The sequence below is a fragment of the Antechinus flavipes genome, chromosome 3 (assembly GCF_016432865.1).
Source record: "Antechinus flavipes isolate AdamAnt ecotype Samford, QLD, Australia chromosome 3, AdamAnt_v2, whole genome shotgun sequence".
In the NCBI taxonomy this organism is placed as follows: Eukaryota; Metazoa; Chordata; class Mammalia; order Dasyuromorphia; family Dasyuridae; genus Antechinus; species Antechinus flavipes.
In genome coordinates, this window is record NC_067400.1 from 29,824,334 (window position 1) to 29,843,420 (window position 19,087).

The 19,087-nt window shown below is 38.1% G+C and overlaps 1 protein-coding gene across 1 annotated transcript in view; it reads left to right on the forward strand.

Moving 5' to 3' along the window:
• Positions 1-14,572, forward strand: part of TMEM212 (transmembrane protein 212) — a 33,825-nt gene extending 19,253 nt beyond the window's left edge. The window contains exon 4 of the mRNA XM_051983181.1: positions 14,222-14,572. Coding sequence (XP_051839141.1) covers positions 14,222-14,242 — 21 coding nt within the window. The 3' untranslated portion in view covers positions 14,243-14,572. The remainder of the gene's footprint in view (positions 1-14,221) is intronic.
• The last annotated feature ends 4,515 nt before the right edge of the window (positions 14,573-19,087 follow it).

Here is a 19,087-nt window from a genome sequence, read left to right on the forward strand (position 1 = left end):
TTGCAGAATTTATTTTCACATATTTTTTTTAATTAGAAAAAAATCCTATGGTATAATGACTCTGGAAGCACCTATTTACCTACTTCTAGAGGGCAAGAGGGAAAGGGATACAGGAAAAACTGAGATGAGGTCAAAAAAGATATCAATAAAAATATGTTTAAAGGGAGGAGGAAATAGAGAAGAATGAATTAAAATTGAGCAAATTGACATTTTTTTCCTCAGGGACAGCTTTAAGGTTTCCTTTCTCTGTTGGGGTCGATGAGAACTAGGTTCAGAATGATTCTCAGGCAGGTATCTCTGCTGATCCTGCCCGAGGGAATGCTGGGATAGCACATTTGCTTGGGAGGAATGATGCTTTCTCCTAACCCAGGCTCCTCTAAGAACTACTGAAGGACAGCTAGCACAGGCCTAGTTTGGGGTGACAAATCTCAGCATCTCTTAGCAAGCAGCATGCCCTCAGTGTACGTGCATTTTTAGGATGAGACAGCCCAGAATAATCCATAATGGCAGTGCATCATGTTACATTAGCAAAGCTGAGCTGCTGATAGAAATGAATTATGACATTTTGTGTTAATAAAGATAGCAAGGTTTTGAGTCCAGGGCAACTGTGCAGAATCTGAGAATGTTCAGAGTCAGTATCCAAAAAGATTTTGACAGGCTAGAATACTGGACTAAACCAAAGGAGATGAAATTTAAAAGGGATGAATATAAAATCTTACACTTGGGTTCAAAAAAATCAGCTTTAAAAGTGGGAGGGGGGCAGCTAGGTGATGCAGGAGATAGAGCACCAGCCCTGAAATTAGGAAGACCTGAGTTCAAATGTGACTTCAAACACTTTACACATCCTAGTTATGTAACCCTGGGCAAGTCACTTAACCCAAATTGCTTCAGCAAAAAACAAACAAACAAACAAAAGTAGGGTAGGAAGGGAAAGAATAAGCACCTATCCTGAACCAGGCACTATGCTAATTGCTTTTCAAATATCTTATTTGACATTGAGGAAATTGAGGCAAACAGAATTGACTTTCTCAAAGGTAACTTTCACTACCTTTATCTAGTAACTATCTGAGGCTATATTTGAGCTCAACTTTTCCTGGCCCCAGCATCAGTGTTCTATCCATTGAGCTACCAAACTGCCTCCAAAGTAAATAAGTCCAAGGTGGAAATAGTCATGGAGAGGGGAAAAGTATGACTGAATAGCAACATATCTGCTAAAGAGTACAGATTTATCATGGGCTGCAAGTTCAAAATGAGTCAACAGTGTGATGTCATATAAGAAAAAGAATAAAAACATTGGGAGAAGAATAATGGCCAGAACTAGGGAGGCAATAATATGACTATATCTAGAATGATGGGACTGGTTCTTGGAGCCAACTTTGAGAAAAATCATTGGTTAGCTGGAACACATCCCAAAGCTGGTGATAGTATGATGGAAACAGTTTGAGTTCATGAGATCAAAGAATTGAAAAAAAAAGTGGAGACTTTTAGCCTGGAGATATCATAACTATCTACTAGGATTGGATTGGATCCCAGAGGATAGGACTAGGGGCAAAAGGTGTAAATTTTAGGATCACGGGACTTAAAAATATAGTTAATGGGACCCCAGAGCCTATCTAGTCTTCTTTGTAAAGTAAGCAAAGATTGAGTGAAAACTTGTTAGGTTATAATCACATGGAGGAGATTCTTAATTAGGTCTTATCCCTCTGGAAGCTTTTCCAGTTCTGAGATTTTGTAATTCCTGAGCCAAAAAATAATTCAGCTCATGGAGCATTTAGTTGGTACCTACTGAATGCAAAACTCGGAACTTATATTCTTAATCACCATCACTCCCATGACTTTTTTCTCTTGGCAGGGGAAAATAAAAGTGCATATGTTTGTTTTGCTTCTCCCCTCTTCAGAAAACTTCAGAAAATATGGCATTTCCTCAAAAGGCAAGCTGGGTTACTTGTAAAATCTGTCCTAAATCTGACTGCATTCAACACCCCCCCAAAATGCACACACATACACACCAGTTATGGTCTATTCCCAGCTCACTGACAGGGATAGCTTAAATGAGTACAGCATTAAAAATAGTAATGCTCGAAAGTAATCCACATTCTGTTGCTTCATGCTTCCTCCTTCTATGCATAAGCAGAATGCTGATCAAGCTCGACCACATCCCTTCCTTTCTACGTCTGGAACATCAAGTTCCCCTCTCTAATTTACTGCACATTTTTGGAAAGCTGTCTGTGTGTACACAAAACACACACACATACACACATACACACAAACACGGAGGTGGGCAGATTGAAAAGGAGATGACAGGGCAGGGCTTTAGAAAAGTGAGAGGGAGGGAGAATGCTATCGGTACATTTTTCTCCCTCAAATCCTAAGAGAGCGGGGTTGTTCTGAAGAAAATGTGAACTCCTCCAGATGCTGAGGATGAATTATTGCCAACAGATTTCCTCTGGAGTAGTTCACACTTTCCTATCTCCAAAAGGTTCCTGTCCTCTGGGCACCCATGTCCTTACAATGTACCAGAATGGAAGTTTCCTTTCTGAAGCCAAAAGATGAAGACACATTTGGACCAAAACAAAATTGGACTATGAAAAGTTCAAAAAGTTGAAAAATCTCCAATGAAGAGGACACTATGAACTGGATCACAGCAGTAAATGACTTGAAAGCTTTTTATTCAGGGAGAGGGTGCTTTAGTGTTGACAAGGTCCCAGGGTAGATCTGTGGAGGGGTGCGGGTGAAAGGCATGGAAAATGTTAGGGAATGGGCTAACATGTTTGGGATGTGGAAAGACAGAAGATGCAATTAAAAGAAACAAGGGAGTCACCTGCTTGTAAAAACTTGATGGAAAATGAAAATGTAACAAATGGCTTCTCAGGAAGCAAGGTTCAGAAGGAAACACATCTGAAAGCAGCTGTGCTGTAGTGGAAAGAGAATTTAGAGCCAGAGAAACATAGACATTCAGATTGACTATCTCCTGCCTTAGAGGGGCAGTTTGACATAAGAGTGTGCTAGAAGACCAGGGTTCAAATTTTCCCTTTGACACAGTGACTGGGTTTGTAAAACCTCACTCCACCTATTTTCAAGGGAGATATGACAAGTGTACTCATGTCCCTTTCAGGAGGTGAAGGAAATTTCCCAGAGTCACACAGCTAGTAAGTGTCTGAACCTGGAACTGAATTCAGGTTTTCCTGAATTCAGGTCCAGCACTCTATCCATCACAAGAAAAATAGGGACATTATATCAAGGGACCTCCATTTGAAAAGCACACAACTTAAAATGAGGAATACAATGTAATAAAAAGGACAAAATGTCCTCATTCTTGGACCAGTCATTAACAACCAGTTCAGAGGAAAAAGGATGGGGGTGCTAGACAAATTGCAGCTGTCCTGGATAGTTCCACAAAGCCTCCTCCTCCTCCTCCTCCTGTATGAGGTAGAATGGTTTCATTTATTTTTATTTCATTAGCAACTGTTATTTTTTTTAATGAAAAAGGAGAAAGAAAATATTTTTTCTTAGTATGGCATATGGGTTTGTTTTTTTTTAAATGAGCTGAGAAATCTGTTTCCTTTCTATAAAAGATACAGGTAGCACCTTTGAATTCTGCCCAGAAATGATTTTTTCCAGTCTTGTGATTTTATTGGTAGAGGGAATGACAGTGTGAACACTCCCTCTACTGATACAGTTTAACTTCTCTATAATTTAAAGCTTTAGAGAGAGTTGCCTGGAGGTATATAAAAGTTACGTCAAAAGAAACAAGAAACAAGTTATGTCAAAGGAAATATACCAGTCTCGGATGTTTCTTTCTATAAAATTATTATTATTATTATTATTATCTTTGTAACTACTATTATAGGTAGTGCAGTAGATAGAGCGCAGGGCTTGGAATCAGGAAGTCTCATCTTCCTGAGTTCAAATCTGGTCTCAGACACTAACTCGTGTGACTCTGGAAAAGTCACTTAACCCTATTTGACTCAGTATCTTTATCTATATAATGAGCTGGAGTGCTTTAACCTATTTTCTAAGCCTATAATTTTCAGAACAATCATTGATCTGCTTTGGTAGGAGAGATTTCTTACCCAGAATTTCCTACACATTGAAATCATAGATTGAGACCAAAAGGAAGACAGACATAATAGATCATCTCTGTCTCTTCTCTCCTCTCTCTCTCTCTGTCTCTCTCTCTCTCTGTGTCTCTCTCTGTGTGTGTGTCTCTCTGTCTCTGTCTGTCTCTCTCTTCTCTCTCTCTCTGTCTCTTGTCTCTGTCTCTCTCTTCTCTCTCTCTCTGTCTCTCTCTGTCTCTGTCTCTCTTCTCTCTCTCTCTCTTTGTTTCTGTCTCTCTTCTCTCTCTCTCTCTCTCTCTCTTCTCTCTCTCTCTCTCTCTCTCTCTCTCTCTCTCTCTCTCTCCCTACCTTCCTTTCCTGCTCATATGTGATCAATTACCAAGTTTTATCAAATCTTCCTCCACAACATCTATATAATCTACTCTCTTCTTTCAACCAATCCTTTCAATTTTTCCATTAAAAATATTCAACAAAGTATCATACCATCCCTAGATCTATATGATCCAAAGAAGTCAATTCAAAACAAATACTTAAGGAGCACTATTACATACATGCATGACACTGTTGTGCAAAGTATTCAGAATCGTTGCTGTGGTTCAGTAATATTTGATTCTTCATGACCCCATTTGGGGTTTTCTTGGTAAAGATGCTAGAGTGGTTTGTCATTTCTTTCTTCAGCTCATTTTAACAGATGAGGAAACTGAGGCAAACAGAGTGAAGTGATTGTCTCAAGTTCAAACAGCTAGTAAGTGTGAAGCCAGATTTGAACTCAGAAAGATAAATTTCTGATTCCAAACCCAGGGCTTCAGGCACTATGGTACCATCTAGCTGAGAATATAAAGACAAAACTAACCACAATTAGGAATTCCTACCTTCAATGAATTGATTTTCTACTGCATGGAAACCAGTAACAAAGTTAAATAGAAAATATGCAAAAATTTATCTCAAGTTGGAGAGAGTGCTAATATTTAGGGGGAGGTGATATCCCAAATAACTTTTCTGTTTATGAGAAAGTTTCTAAAATGAGTTTCAAAGGAGCTCTAATTCTGATTCTAAGGAAGTGAAGAGGAAAGATAGTTTAGATGGGAATATTCACTATGCAAAAGCCTGGAGGTGGGAGATTGAATTGCATGTATAATTTGGAATAAAGTATATTAGAAAGGGAGTAATAAGGAAAAACATTGTCAAGAGAGGCAGAAAATTATGGAGAACTATAAAAATGAAAGGCAGTGTAACTCTGTGGATAGGGTGTTGAATTTTGAGTAATGAATACCTGACTCCAAATTCTATCTCAAGAAACTTACTAACTGTATGGCCCTGAGCTCCTCACTTAACCTCTTTGAAATTCAATTGACCCACATATCAAATAAGGCAGTTGAACTCTATGTTCTCTATGATATCTTCTAGCTCTAAACCTATGACCCTGTTTTATTCTATGAAACTGATATGGTTAAAGCTGGCCTTAAAGAATATTCATTTGACAGCCATGTGGAAGATGACTTGGAACAGGAGAGAGGGGAGATTGTTTAGGAGTTTACTACAATCATCCAAGATTATTATGAGCAAAAAGTGCTTATCATATTACTCAATTAGGGCTATGTGCACTTTAACTTGATTTTCCAGCAGGGATCATGGACCAAGATGGTGGAAAGCCTTATTCATGAGGTTTGGGGATCACTTGAAGGGAATAGAGATTTGTAATTTAGAGGAAAGAAGGTTTAGGAAGGAACAAAAAGATGGTTTAAAAGTGTGTGGTTCAGACACCATTTAATAAAAAAGCTGGAGAGATCTCTAGAAGCAAAGCAAAGTTTATTATACATTCTGGGAGAAGGGCGTCCCACTCATGGAGCAGACAATCAAAGGGAGGACTTTTAATCCCTAACGCAAATACCCCTTCCCACCACTGACCCTCATCCTTATTGGCTGAGGATCTTACATTCTAAATGCGGGAACTACCCAAGAAATTGAACTTGACCAATAAGTACATAGTTGCCCATATTTGACAGAAATAGGGAGACGTTGATGTCATGGGAGGATAACAGGAAGGGGACTTAGGTATGCCCTTGACTCAATGCTTAAAGTCCTTCAGGCCTATTCAAACTCTCACATAGATGAAGCCTTACTCGATTTTCACAACTGTCTTGAAAGATCTCACCTCATCTCATTCAAAAGTATTTCTAGATCCATCGGGGGAAAGGGGCAGATTTATTCTGCTTAATAATCAGTAGGTAGTTGGTAGTACAGTGGATAATGTGGTTGGCCTGGAGTGAAAAAAAACCTGAGTTCAAATTTGTCCTCAGACTATCTGTATTATTGTAGGCAAATCATTTAACCTCTATTTGCTCCATTTTCTTCAATTGTAAAATGGGGATAATCATGGTACCTCCCTCTTTTGTAAGGAACAAATGAAATTGTATTTGTTAAAGCTATCTGACAATATACTCTTTATATAAATGCTAATTCCCTTCCCCTCTAACAATAATCACTATCATTTGTAGCATTTATGCTTTAATAAAATAAAAAAGTATTTTTCATATTGATAAGTCAATATTATTTCATTTGAGCTTTACAAAAACCCTGGGAGATAATTTTTACTTACATTTTACTGATGAGGAAACTGAAGCAGAAATTTAATTGACTTTCCCATGGTCACATCACTACTTATTGTCTGATATAGGATTGGGACTCTTCCTAACTTCAAATCCAACTCTCCATCCATTGGTCATCTAATTGCTCCCCTACGGCAGAATCAAGAACAATTCAGGGAGTGAACAAAAGCAAAGTCATACTCAATGTGGGAGAAATCTTTGAATTATCAGTGTAATCCCAAAATAGGGGTGGGGCTCTCTTCAGAGAGAGTCAGAAAGATTTACAGGCTGGCTATCTTGGAATTCCTCCTCAGATACTACATATGATTTGATTTAGCATCACAGAGAGAAAATTGGAAGAGACCTCAGAGGCCATTTTACTTCTGAATTTTACATGTGGGGAAACTGAGTAAATGACTTGCTTATGTTCACTAATGCAATAACCACTAGGGGCAGAATATGAACCCAGTTTCTCTGACTGCAATGCCAGTACTTTTATCCACTCTCATCATCCCCACTCCCACTCCTCCATGTTTATTAGTGATAGAAACCACAAGTATCAAGAGTTCAGAGCTTTCCCCATTCCTGTTAGATGAGTCTGCTTTCTGAGATCCAAAGGGAGTGTTCAGATACCCCGTGAAGAATGAGTCATGCCCACCTTGAGGTGCCCCCAGAATTACATATTTCTCATTTACTATCTTCTTTCTTCTTTCCCCATTGATATTACATTTCGATGTCAGAATGGGACAACTACTTTCCAAGTGTAGTTGCATTTCATGTATCCAGTAGAGACAAACTCAAGGTGGTAGTAACTTTCTGAGGGAAAAAATGAGACTGAAGTATTTGTTGCGGTGTGTTGAAGTGAGTTGAGGTTTTGTTGAATGGGCATTGTTGACAGTTCCCCAGCTGTACATTTTTATGAAAATGATTTTTTCAAACTTCATTAGTGGTAGAAAATATTTCTTTTTTAAAAAATCATTTTCCAAGAAAGTCTAATTTTATTTTCAAAGGGGTTTATACTTCTCTCCTTCCAACCACACCCATCCCCATTGGCAACAAATTAGGCAAAACTCCCATTTTCATCTAAAATGTTAACATTAAAATGGTTTTGAAAAGAAAACAAAACTTTTATCCTAAAACTGAAATGTAATTACTTAAGAGGATAGGTAGTCTTAGATAGAACCCAGAAATCTAGCTCCTCTGTTATCATCATTAACTTATGCAGGGACCCTCATTTGTCTTAGTAAATGATATTCCAAATGTGCTTTAATAGCACAATATTGGCTAAATGATTTTTTTTCCTATAGTTATTTTAAAAAGTGGAAAATGATTGAAATAACACTATTGGAAAAATGTGGGCGTTTCTGAAATAACAACTGATTCGTATGGAATTTATAAAGTGCCATGATTATAAAATCATAGAGTTTGAGCTCTTTGATCTCACCTTAGTGATAAACTGATCCCATCTTTTATTTTAAAGGAGGAGAAACTGAGGCCTGGAGGAAGCAAAAATGATTTCTTCAAAGTTCGATAGATTATAAAAGAATAAATCCAAGATTTATGGAAACAGCCACAGGGTACAGTGGTACAGTGTACAGAGGGCTGGGTCTGAAGTCAGGAAAACCTGAATTTAAATCCAATTTCTCTGACACTTACTATCTGTGTGAACTTGAGTAAGTCACAACTGCATCTGCCTCAATGAATCATAATAGCACCTTCCATCCAGAGTTGTTGAGATAATATCTATAAAACTCTTAGCAACGTGCCTGATACAATAGTGGACATTTCATAAATGCTCCCTCCTTTCATATTTAGATATTCTAATTTCAAATCCATTGTCCTTTCCACAGAAGCACAAAAACTTGTCACCTAAGTTAAAAAAGATCTTGGTATAAAGAAACTTCCTCATTGTCCCCCAGCTAGTCTGGAGGCAGGATTGAAATCCCCTTCCTGACTAATTCCAGAGCTCTGAACATATTGCCGCTCAAAATTATTTCCCAAGAAACACAGAGAGAATGAATAAAGAAATAAGAAAACTAACTAGGAAAAATGGGAGTCACTTCCCTCCTGAGATTTCTCATGATAGTCATGTGAGGAGAGATTAATTTAGAATTCCTATTTAAGAAAAACTGTGTTTAATCAGAAACATCCAAGAGGTAGAATTTGCAAAGAAGAGAGAAGGAATTATTTTTCCTAATGTAATCAAAATTTTAAAATGTGTATTTAGATTATTCACTCAAATTATTGTCTAAAGGACAAAGCTGTTTTCTTGGCTTAGCTCTAGATGTCATCAGTTGCCTAATAAAGAAGAAAATTAAAGCATCAGCACACTCCAAGGGTAGTTGAAAGGGAAATGGTGGGTGTGAGTGGATGACTACACATTATCCACCAAGAATTATTCAAGGGAATGGAAAAAAAGGCAATAGCTAATGGGGCAAGAATAAAAAAATAACTGATACAAAACTTGTGAGCTCGACTGGTAGGTAGATATCTTAGAAATGTCAAAAGAACTCCAGGAACCTCCCACCATATATTGAGAGAGCTCCCAATGGACGATGTATATAGAGTAACTGAGAATGCATGGGGAAATGATGCTAAGTATCATCAAAGGAAGATTTGCTCCTTTGATCCACATTGATGAACTCAAGAAGACATTGAAGGGCCACAGTAAATGACAGGTTAAGAAGTATATGCTACTGCCCTGTTGAATTATTGGTTGGCTTTTAAAATTACACTGATAATCACACATTTGTCAGGTGACTTAACACCATAGAATCAGAACTGGAAGAAACCTTAGAGATCATGTGGGTCAACCTTTCCATTTTACTCATGAATGAAATGAAGCCTAAAGATGGGAATGGATTTGCATATGGTCACAAAGCAGAGAGGATTTGAACAAGCTCATGGGATTTAAGACTTTATGTGAAGGCACATTGCCCAGAGAGCAATCTCTGACTTTCGGGAATGGGGCTTATGAGTAAGAGAGATGGAATCTAACCAATCAGAATACAAAGCAAGGAAGAGGACAGAGCAAAGGGCAGCGTTACCAGCAGGAGATACAAATATGGCACTATGGAGATTGTTCAGTGGTCAGGAGTGGCTGAGAGAGTTCAGAAGCAGGGAGACGCAGGTGTTTCAAGCACAAATTATGTCCCGATGAATGAATCTCATATTGCTGCCTCAGCTGAGGCTGGAGAAGAATCAGTAGTGTTTCTCTCCCCTTTCCTTTGTCTCTCTATAAAGAGGGTAGGATATTTGATACTTAACTAAGGAAACCCTTAAGGATTCCCTAGGGAACCTGAACTTTGAAATTCCAGCAGCCAATCTGCAGATAAAGTTTAAAATCCCTTCCAAAGCTAAGAGAATATTCAAGTTATTTCTTCCACGTTGTTGGGGTTAGGAGCATGGTGCCCCCATGAATTAGAAAATGCATATAAAATTTTTTCACCCTCTCTATAGTACCTGAAAAATCTGAATTAATATCATATTAAAAGATAAAGTATTATGCGATATTATACATGTATTTTATGTGTTTCTCAGTTTCTAAACTTTTTCTTGTCATCTGCTGGTCTTTGTGTGTCGTTGAATTGCTTGTAGTGGTATGTAGATAGATAAGTAAGTTCAAAGTAAATTTAAAAGGTAGAAATGAATAATTGGAAGGACTCAATAAAAGCTTCAAGTAGGAAGTGGCCCTGAACAATGCTTTGAAGACTCTAGGGAGACTGGGGGGCAAGAGCAGATTCCAAATATAGGGGAATGATCTTTCAAAAACGTACCCCCCAATCCCATTTAATTTCTTGTGCTGACCCACAAGATAGCACATCCTGTGAGTAGGAAAGACATGATGTGGAAGGGATACTACCAAAAAAGACTGTCCATATGCAGGAGCTTCTACCTCCCCTTGCTACATCTCTATGCATTTGCTGAATCTCCTAAAGCTGGGTTCCATATGCAAAAGGTATTTGGGGTTATTTAATCACTTCAAAACTTCAGCTTTTCTCTGGTTTTGGAAGGCAATAAACAGAAATTCCAAGTTCTATCATTTAATGTTTATGTTATAGGGGGAGAAGAGTGAATTCTCCTGTGGGGACAATAAGATACTAGGCTTTTCATTGTTGCAATGTGCTAGGGTAAAGACATGTGATCATATCATGCTTTTAAAACCTAGAAAATAATTAAAAATCATACACTCCAAGGGAGCACTAATGAGTGCTAGGCTTGGATGGGAAAATATAGGCAGCCATCACATATTGCTTACACTAGGGGTTCAATGAAAGCGAGTTCCCATGAATGAAGGGAAAGTGAGTTGTTTGGAAAGAGAAAGCTGAGGTCCTGAAGAGGTTTGAGAAGTGAATTTCTAGAGAAGCTCTTTCACATGAATGGGATGGGGGAATGGGATGAGGAAGGAGGGACAGTGTAGAACAGGCAAGTTGTCAGAACACGTTCATAAAAGTCCTCTGGCTCAGTGTATGTGTAACAATGCAGCCCAGGGTCACCTGCTGCCACACATATGACTTCATTGAAGCTTCATCTAACATAGTCCACATCAGAACTTATACAAAATAAAAATAAGTCTATTATATCATCCAAAGGAAGGTAGTTCTAGAAGACTTTGTATTTACCTTTTCTATTTACACACTATTTACAAGGATAATAAAATAGCCAGTTATATTGGACAGCTATAAATATTCTATCAATTCAATCCCATTGGACAAATGTTTTTTTTTTTAAATATCTAATATTTGCAAAGCATTGTGTATCTTCCCTCAAGAAGCTTGCCTTCAAATAGGGAAGGAGATGTGGGAGAATGCAGCATGTAGACAGATAAGTACATAAAAGGAAAAAAAAATAAATGGAAGATCTTAAGAAAAGTTTCAAGTAGGAAGTGATCCCTTGTACAATGCTTTGAATACCCTAAGGAGTCTAGGGAGTGAGAGGCAATGGGGAAGAAGGAGCAGGTTCCAAATATAAGGCAACCACCTTTATAAAGGTACAGAAATGAGAGATGGAAATTCAGGTGTCAAGAAAAGCTAGCTGTCAACTTGACTGGAATGGAGAAGGCCTTAAGGGGAGTTAAGTCAAAATGAGGCTGGAAAGATAGCTAGAGGTCAGAATGTGGAGGACGTTAGATGCCAGGCTGATAATTTCACATTTTACCCTAATAGAGAACCACTGAAGATTTCTAAGTAGAGGAGGGACATGGTCAGATATGTGTTTTGGGATTATCACTATTAACCTAAAATGTCTTAGGGTTCCCTTCCACACTTAAGAATCCCACTGGGGTCCAGATATGAATTTCCTCTGGGTTTTATTGAATTTTAGGAATGTCTTCTTAAAAAAATAAATTATCTTATATTAAAATTTTTAAAATCTCCTTTACATGAGACTCAGGTAAATGATAATTTCATATTGCCTAATTTTAAAAGGCTGAATCAACACAATTTTTCCTACTTTATGTGATGTAAAAATAGTCCTAGAATTTGAGATCAGGGAGTGGGATAGGGGTGGGGGTGGGAGGAACCACTAGTTAATATAATCCAGAGTAACAAAGCATGATCTCCCTGTCACATCCATTTGTCTTTAACCGGAGGCTTTCCCAAAGTCACCTGTCAGGAATAATGAAGCCATTTCAAGCTGTATACCAAATCAGAGAGGAGAGGGAGAAGTGATTAGGTCAGGTTTTATCATCTTGTCATTTCAGTTTAATAATCAGTTTCACCTCTAAGAGATAATAAAAGAATTTAGGGAAGAAAATGGGAGTCACTGTAGGAAAATTGAATTAGGAAAAGAAAGCCTTCCCTATTAAAAGTGTAAGGGACATCCTAGTTTAGTTAATTGGGAAAAAACACTGATTTCTAGTCCTTATTTACCTGATCAACCAACATTGACTAAATCCTTAGTATGATATAAGCATTTAAGTTAGTTGCCAAGGTTACAAAAATAAATTTCTACCTTCAAGAAGCTTACATTCTAGCTCTGCATTTAGTATCTCTGTAACCTATCAGTCACTTCTTTGTGAATCTGTTGCTTTATTTTAAAAGGAGGATTATAATAATGGCAACTAGCATTTATATGCATTTAAGAAATGCAAAATGTTTTCCATATATTATATCAGCAGGTGGAACAATAGATAAAATACTTGAATTGAAATTTGAATCTTGCCTCAGACACTTTTTAGCTGAATGATTCTGAGCAGGTCACTTAAGTGTTTTCTGACTCCATTCCCCATTTGTAAAACGGGAATAATAATAGCATCCAGGATTGTTGTGAGAGTCAGTGACATAATACTTGGGTGCGCCCAGAATCAAGAGCATAGTTCAAATCCTGTCTCAAGACATTAATGCTATAAACTTGGACAAGTTCCTTAACTCTGCCTCAGTTCCCTTATCTGTAAAATAGGGATAATAACAACAAGACCCATTTCCCAGGAATTTTGTGAGGCTCAAATGAGATTAATTTAAAGCACTTAGCACAGTGTCTAGCACATAGTAGGCACTCAATAAATGTTTATTTCTTTTCCTTCCCCTCAGATGATAAACCAACAAGCATTTATTAAGCATCTACTTTAAGTCAAGCACTGTTCCAGGCTTACCTTAGACAAAAATAATCCAATTCCTGACCTCAGCTTACATTCTATATGGTGGAAAAGGTGGATGACCATATATATATAACTATATTAAAAATAAATAGCCAATTAGGAGAAAATACTAGTAACTGGGAATATAGGGAAAGGCCTTATATAGGAGGATTCTAAAATGCAGAGGTGAGGAGAGAGTGTATTGTAGTCTAGAAGGATGGCCTGGGCACAGGATGGGAGGATGTTCGAGAGATAGCCAGGTGGTCCATTTGACTGATGCTTAGAACCCAGTGCTGTAACAATCCTGGTCTTGAAATCCAGATCTGTAACATGCGGGGATGGAGAATTTGAAAGTGGAAAGCAGGACATGAGACTTATAGCCACAATGCCCCAGAAACATAAATCAAATCTCTTGTCTCCTTAAAGTAGGACCTAAAATACTCAGAAACAAATATTTTTAAATTGGGGGGAGGATAATTTTTAAAAGTTGGAAAAATAAAATAAAATGCTCTGAAAAGCTATCACGTGAAGGGATCATTTTTCCCTGCCAGAAGATAATTTTCAAGGCACTGTTAGTTCAGGCAACAAGGCAGATGTTACTCCCATAAATTAAAGTTCTGATTTTCCCCAGGAAAGATTTCTGAGTTTGTTCATTACAACAGATCCTCCAGCAGGAAGGAGAATTCTTCCCTCTCCCAGACATTGACCCTCCCTCCTTCTTCCCAACCCCATCCTCTCCCCACAGAACAGGGGCTGCCAGAGCAGTAGCTACCTCATTTTAAATGTGAGCTCTCTCTCCATCTCTCCCTTTTCTCCAGCTTTCTAAATTCTTCAGGGGCACCAGAATACCATTACACTGAGTCATCCTCTCTCCTTCACTAGTTCCCCACTGACCTAAACAAAGGCTGAATTTCACATCAAGAGTGACACAGGGGTTTCCTTTCACAGATCGTGGAAAGCTTCGATGTAAACAGCATTTTTTTCCCTTTTATTTCTAGGGTCAAAGGAATGGATGGTGAACTGGAGATAGTGCTCAGTGGAAATCCCTCTTATTCCCTGGCATCTGAAAACATCTGTGATTTGTGTGTTTTGATCCCCAGCTAATTTTTTTCCAAGCCTGGAAAAACCTTCCTCGGTGGGCTATGTCAATGTGATGTCACAGCTGAAATTCTTGCATAATTTCTTTGCCAGCAGGAAATTGGAGATCTGGACTGCCCCAGCCTAAATGATTCTCTCTCTCTCTGTGATGGAAGATTTTATTGACCGTGGGGGTCATCCCTATGATCACACCACCAATACAAGTTCCCTGTGCCCTCTTGCAATCGAATTAAAGCAACATTTTCTCCGTCTCCTTTCATTATTATATCTCAGAAGTCAAACAAGAGTAGTAATCTGAGGTTTTGTTAATTCGACCCTGTTGACTGGGAGAATTCCACTCTGCAGCTGGCCCTCTATCACTGCTCCCACCCACTCTGTCACATCTGCTTTTAGCCTGTTATTAAGGGGTCAGATCCTTAGGGTTCCAGGATAGTTTCATCATAAAATTATAGATCACAAAAAGCTAAAAGATACTTTCTAGATGTATTTTTCAAGTTTGATATATTTCATTTTTTGATTCTTTCCTTTTGCTCATATCTGGCCAATTCCCAAGAACGATTGATTTTCCCTTCTCTCCATCCCTCACATCCATCCCTTTCTCTCCACTCCCTTACCTTCTACCCTAACTCAAGGACTCCTACTTGTTGCCTGCTAGACTGTTACAATAATCTCTTAATTAGTTTGCATGTCTTCTCCCTTCTCCTGCTATATTTTTAAAAAATATTTTTAAACAAATGTATAATTGTTCATGCTGGAATGTTAAACTGTAAATGTTGACATGGGTTTAAGGATGCTTTGAGATTCATTCTTGTCACTTTCCAAGGACATTACCCTCCCCTCCCTTTGAATCCTTCCCTGAAATATGCCTCTGTGTCTGTGTGTGTGTGTGTGTATTCGGTTGTGTAATTAAGCAAATTTATGTGCATAGTTAACATGGAAACTAAGAATTCTAAAAGGTGAAAATGAAGAAGGATCATATTCTAGGGATGCAAGGCAGCCTGTTCAAAGTCTATCATGGAGTTGGGATCAAAAAATAACATGTGGGAGGAACAGAAAGAAGTCATAGTAAACTTCAGAGCCAGAGGCCTTGGGTTCAAAACTCACCTCTGATATTAGCCATCTATGTGACCTTGAACTTACCTTCCTGAATCTCATTTTATTATTCATAAAATGAGGACTTTGAACTAAATGCCATAGGGATTCCTTTCCGCTCCAAAGATGTGATCTGATGGAATAACCAAACATTGGCCACAGCTAAAAATTTAGAACTGCCTCTGAGGTTATGGTTTCCTATCTTCCATCACTGCACAGAGTAGGTACTTGATCACTGCTTATTGACTGACTGACTGATTAACCTCTCTACTGAAGAAAAGGAGGTATATTTCAATGTCAAATCTTTTAAAATTATGACTGGGCATTGCATCTATAAAGGAAAAGAAAACAAGGAAGAAAGATAGATTTTCCTTTATTGAGGTCATTCTGTAAAATCATTCTCTTCTTCTTCTTCTTCTTCTTCTTCTTCTCTTCTTCTTCTTCTTCTTCTTCTTCCTCTCCTCCTCCTCCTCCTCCTCCTCTTCCTTCTCTTCCTCTTCCTCCTCCTCCTCCTCCTCCTCTTCTTCTTCTCTTCCTCCTCTTTCTTTTCTTCCTCCTCCTCCTCCTCCTCTTCTTCTTCTCTTCTTCCTCCTCTTTCTTTTCTTCCTCTTCCTCCTTCTCTTCCTCTTCTTCTTCCTCCTCCTCTTCAACCTTGTCTCTGTTTTTCTGTCTATCTGTCTCTGTCTCTGTCTGTTTATATCTGTGTCTCTGTGTCTGTCTGTTTTTCTCCCTCCATCCCTCCTTCCTTCCCTCCCTTTTCCATGCATCCTTCACATCCCTACCAGAATAATCTTCTTAATGTACACATCTGATCATGTCACTCTCCACTCAAATGGAACAATATTTGAAAGTGTTTAGCAAAAATGCCCAGCACATGTTGTTCAGTCATGTCTGACTCTTCATCATTGTAGTGGGGTTTCCTTGACAAGGATACTGTAGTGGTTTGCCATTTCTTTCTCAAACTCATTTTATAGATGAAAAAACTGAGGCAAGCAGGGTGAAGTGATTAGCCCAGGATCACATAGATAATAGGTGTCTGCGACTGGATTTGAACTCAGGAAAATGAATCTTCATGACTCCAGATCCAGCACTCTATCCATTGAACCATGTAGCTTCCCAACATATAGTGAATGCTATATAAACACTTATTCAACTCCCCTTCCCTTCTTTCCCCTGCTTGAAGTCTTTATCAGCTCTTCTTTGTCTACAGTACAAAATATCAATTCCCTTGCCCTAGCATTTAAGGTCTCCCCCAACTTGCCTCCCCCCCACCTTCTCACGCATTCCAGGTTCTAATGTGTCAGGATAATTAAGTGTTCACCAGTAATAGGTAAGATTCTTAAGCAAAACTGTAAGGAAAGAAGAGGACCTCGGGCCTCTAAGATCCCTGCCGGCTCTGAATCAAAGAGCCTGAAACTTCCACATTTGCACATGGAGAAAGAAGAGAAAGAGAAAGAAAGAGACTAGAGGTAATACAAGCAGCCAAGAGGAGTGTCAATTATGTGAGTCCTTAACTCAAACAGAGAATTAGAAGTGAACCTGAAAATGGGACCAAAGCCAAGCTTTGCCACTTCATTCCTATGGAAACTTCAGGGATGCACTTCAGCTTTGTGCCTCAGATTCCCTAATCTGTAAAATGGGGCATAGTACTAATGTTGAACTAGTTCTCAGCTTTCTCTTTTCTTTTTTCAAATCAGTGATGTGTAAGATAATAAGACACTATACAAAGGATGCTACTAGATCTGAAGTCAAGAAGACCTCAAATATAAAGTCAGATGGTTCCTAGCTGTGTGAGTGAGCCTGGGCAAGTCACTTAACTGTGTTCTGCTTTAGTTATCTTATCTGTAAAATGGGAATAATAATAGCACTTATCTTCCAGAATTGCTAGGAGGATGAAATGAAATAATAGTAAATTATTGTATGTAATAATACCAATATAAAATAACAATAAATATATGTAAACAGTAATAAATCATTATATTAAGTACTTAATACAGTGCCAGCATATAAGTGCTATGTTAATATGACTGTTATTAGTAGTAACTTTCTACAGCAAAATTATTATTATTAGTAGCAAATTTTATAGTAAAATTACTATTATCAATAGTACATTTTATAGTAAATTTGCTATTGTTAGTAGCAAATTTTATAGTAAAATTACTGTTATTATTAGTAAATGTTATGGCAAAATTATTATTTTAATAGTAAATCTTAATGGTAAAAATACTATTATTAGTAGTACATTTTATTGTAAAATTAAGTAACAAAATTATTATTGTTAGTAGTAAGTATAATAAAATTGATCTCAGCAAATTTTTATTGTTAAAGTACTATTGATGGTAGTAAATTTTTACAGTAAACTTACTTTTAGTAGTAAACTTTATAGTAAAAATCAAATAGTAAAATTACTCTTGTTAGTAAATTTTATAGTAAAATTACTATCATTATTATTATTAATAACAAATATTTATCTAGTGCACTGAGATTCAGGGTACATATTCCTCCTGATAACTCTGTAAGGAAATAGGAATAAATGCCATTATCTTCATTCTCAAAAAAATAAAAGAGCTTGCTCAAAGTCAGGCAGCCACAAAATAGCAGAGCCAGAATTCACACCCAAGCTCCATCTTGGTTCAGAGCCCAGCATTCTTCCCAGTCTGCCCCACTGTGGTGGGACAAGAGACATCAATAGCAGTAGTCCATAGATTGGGTTAACTTTAAATGTCTGATATGGACAGCTAAAACTATAGTCAGGCATCCAGAGAGAGAATTAAATAAAGCCTCTCACCCCTGGCACTCGCAAACTAGAAAGCAGAAATTCAGCCCTGCCTTTGACCACAAGTTAGAGCCAAATAGTTGATTCCCCCCGGCTGTTCCTTCAGTAAAGCCAAGAGGGGGAAAAAGGAGTGTACTTTTTTTCCAACAGGAAGGTCTGAGGCCCTACCTTGCTTTGAAATAACCTGTTTCTACCAATGCAGACTGCTGATACTCTTGACTAATGAGATCGGCAGCCACAGAAGCACAATGGTCAGTTTTGGGCTCTCAGCGTGTGGACACGTTAGCCTACATGGCAAACTGCTCAGAAATGAGGCTGGGGAAGAGGGAAGAAAACAACAGCAAAAAAGAAAGAAAATCTCTTCCCTCTCCCCCCCACCCCAAAGGAGATTCTTATACAGTGCCATCATCCGATCTTGAAATCCTCCCTAGAGCTGTAGATCACTCTCATTGGACATATGCAAATTATCTCAGATGCACTGAGCTTCTGCCAATGCACAACTTATAATAACAGAGCAGGAATGCAATGTGAGCTCTCTCTCCACAGCCCCTGAAAGAAGAGAATCTCTTGACAGGGCAATTGAGGCCCTTGACATTCCAGGAAATAGTTTACTAATGTCATTCAGGCCAAAGTCATACCCAAACTCAGGGAGAGGCTGCACAAAAAATACAGAGCCTAAAAAAAAAAAAAAAAAAAAATCAGAACAGGGAACCATCCTGTATCCTTCATACAAGACTGGGTTAGTTTTGTTTTTCTTTTTTTTTAATATAGGTAAGGCATCCGAACTCAATTGAACAGTGTCACTATTGATTAAACCTGATACAGAAAGGATGGGTTTCTGCCAAGGAGTTGGCAAGCACATCCTGTGTAGCGCCATCCCCCCACCTCCTTATTTTCT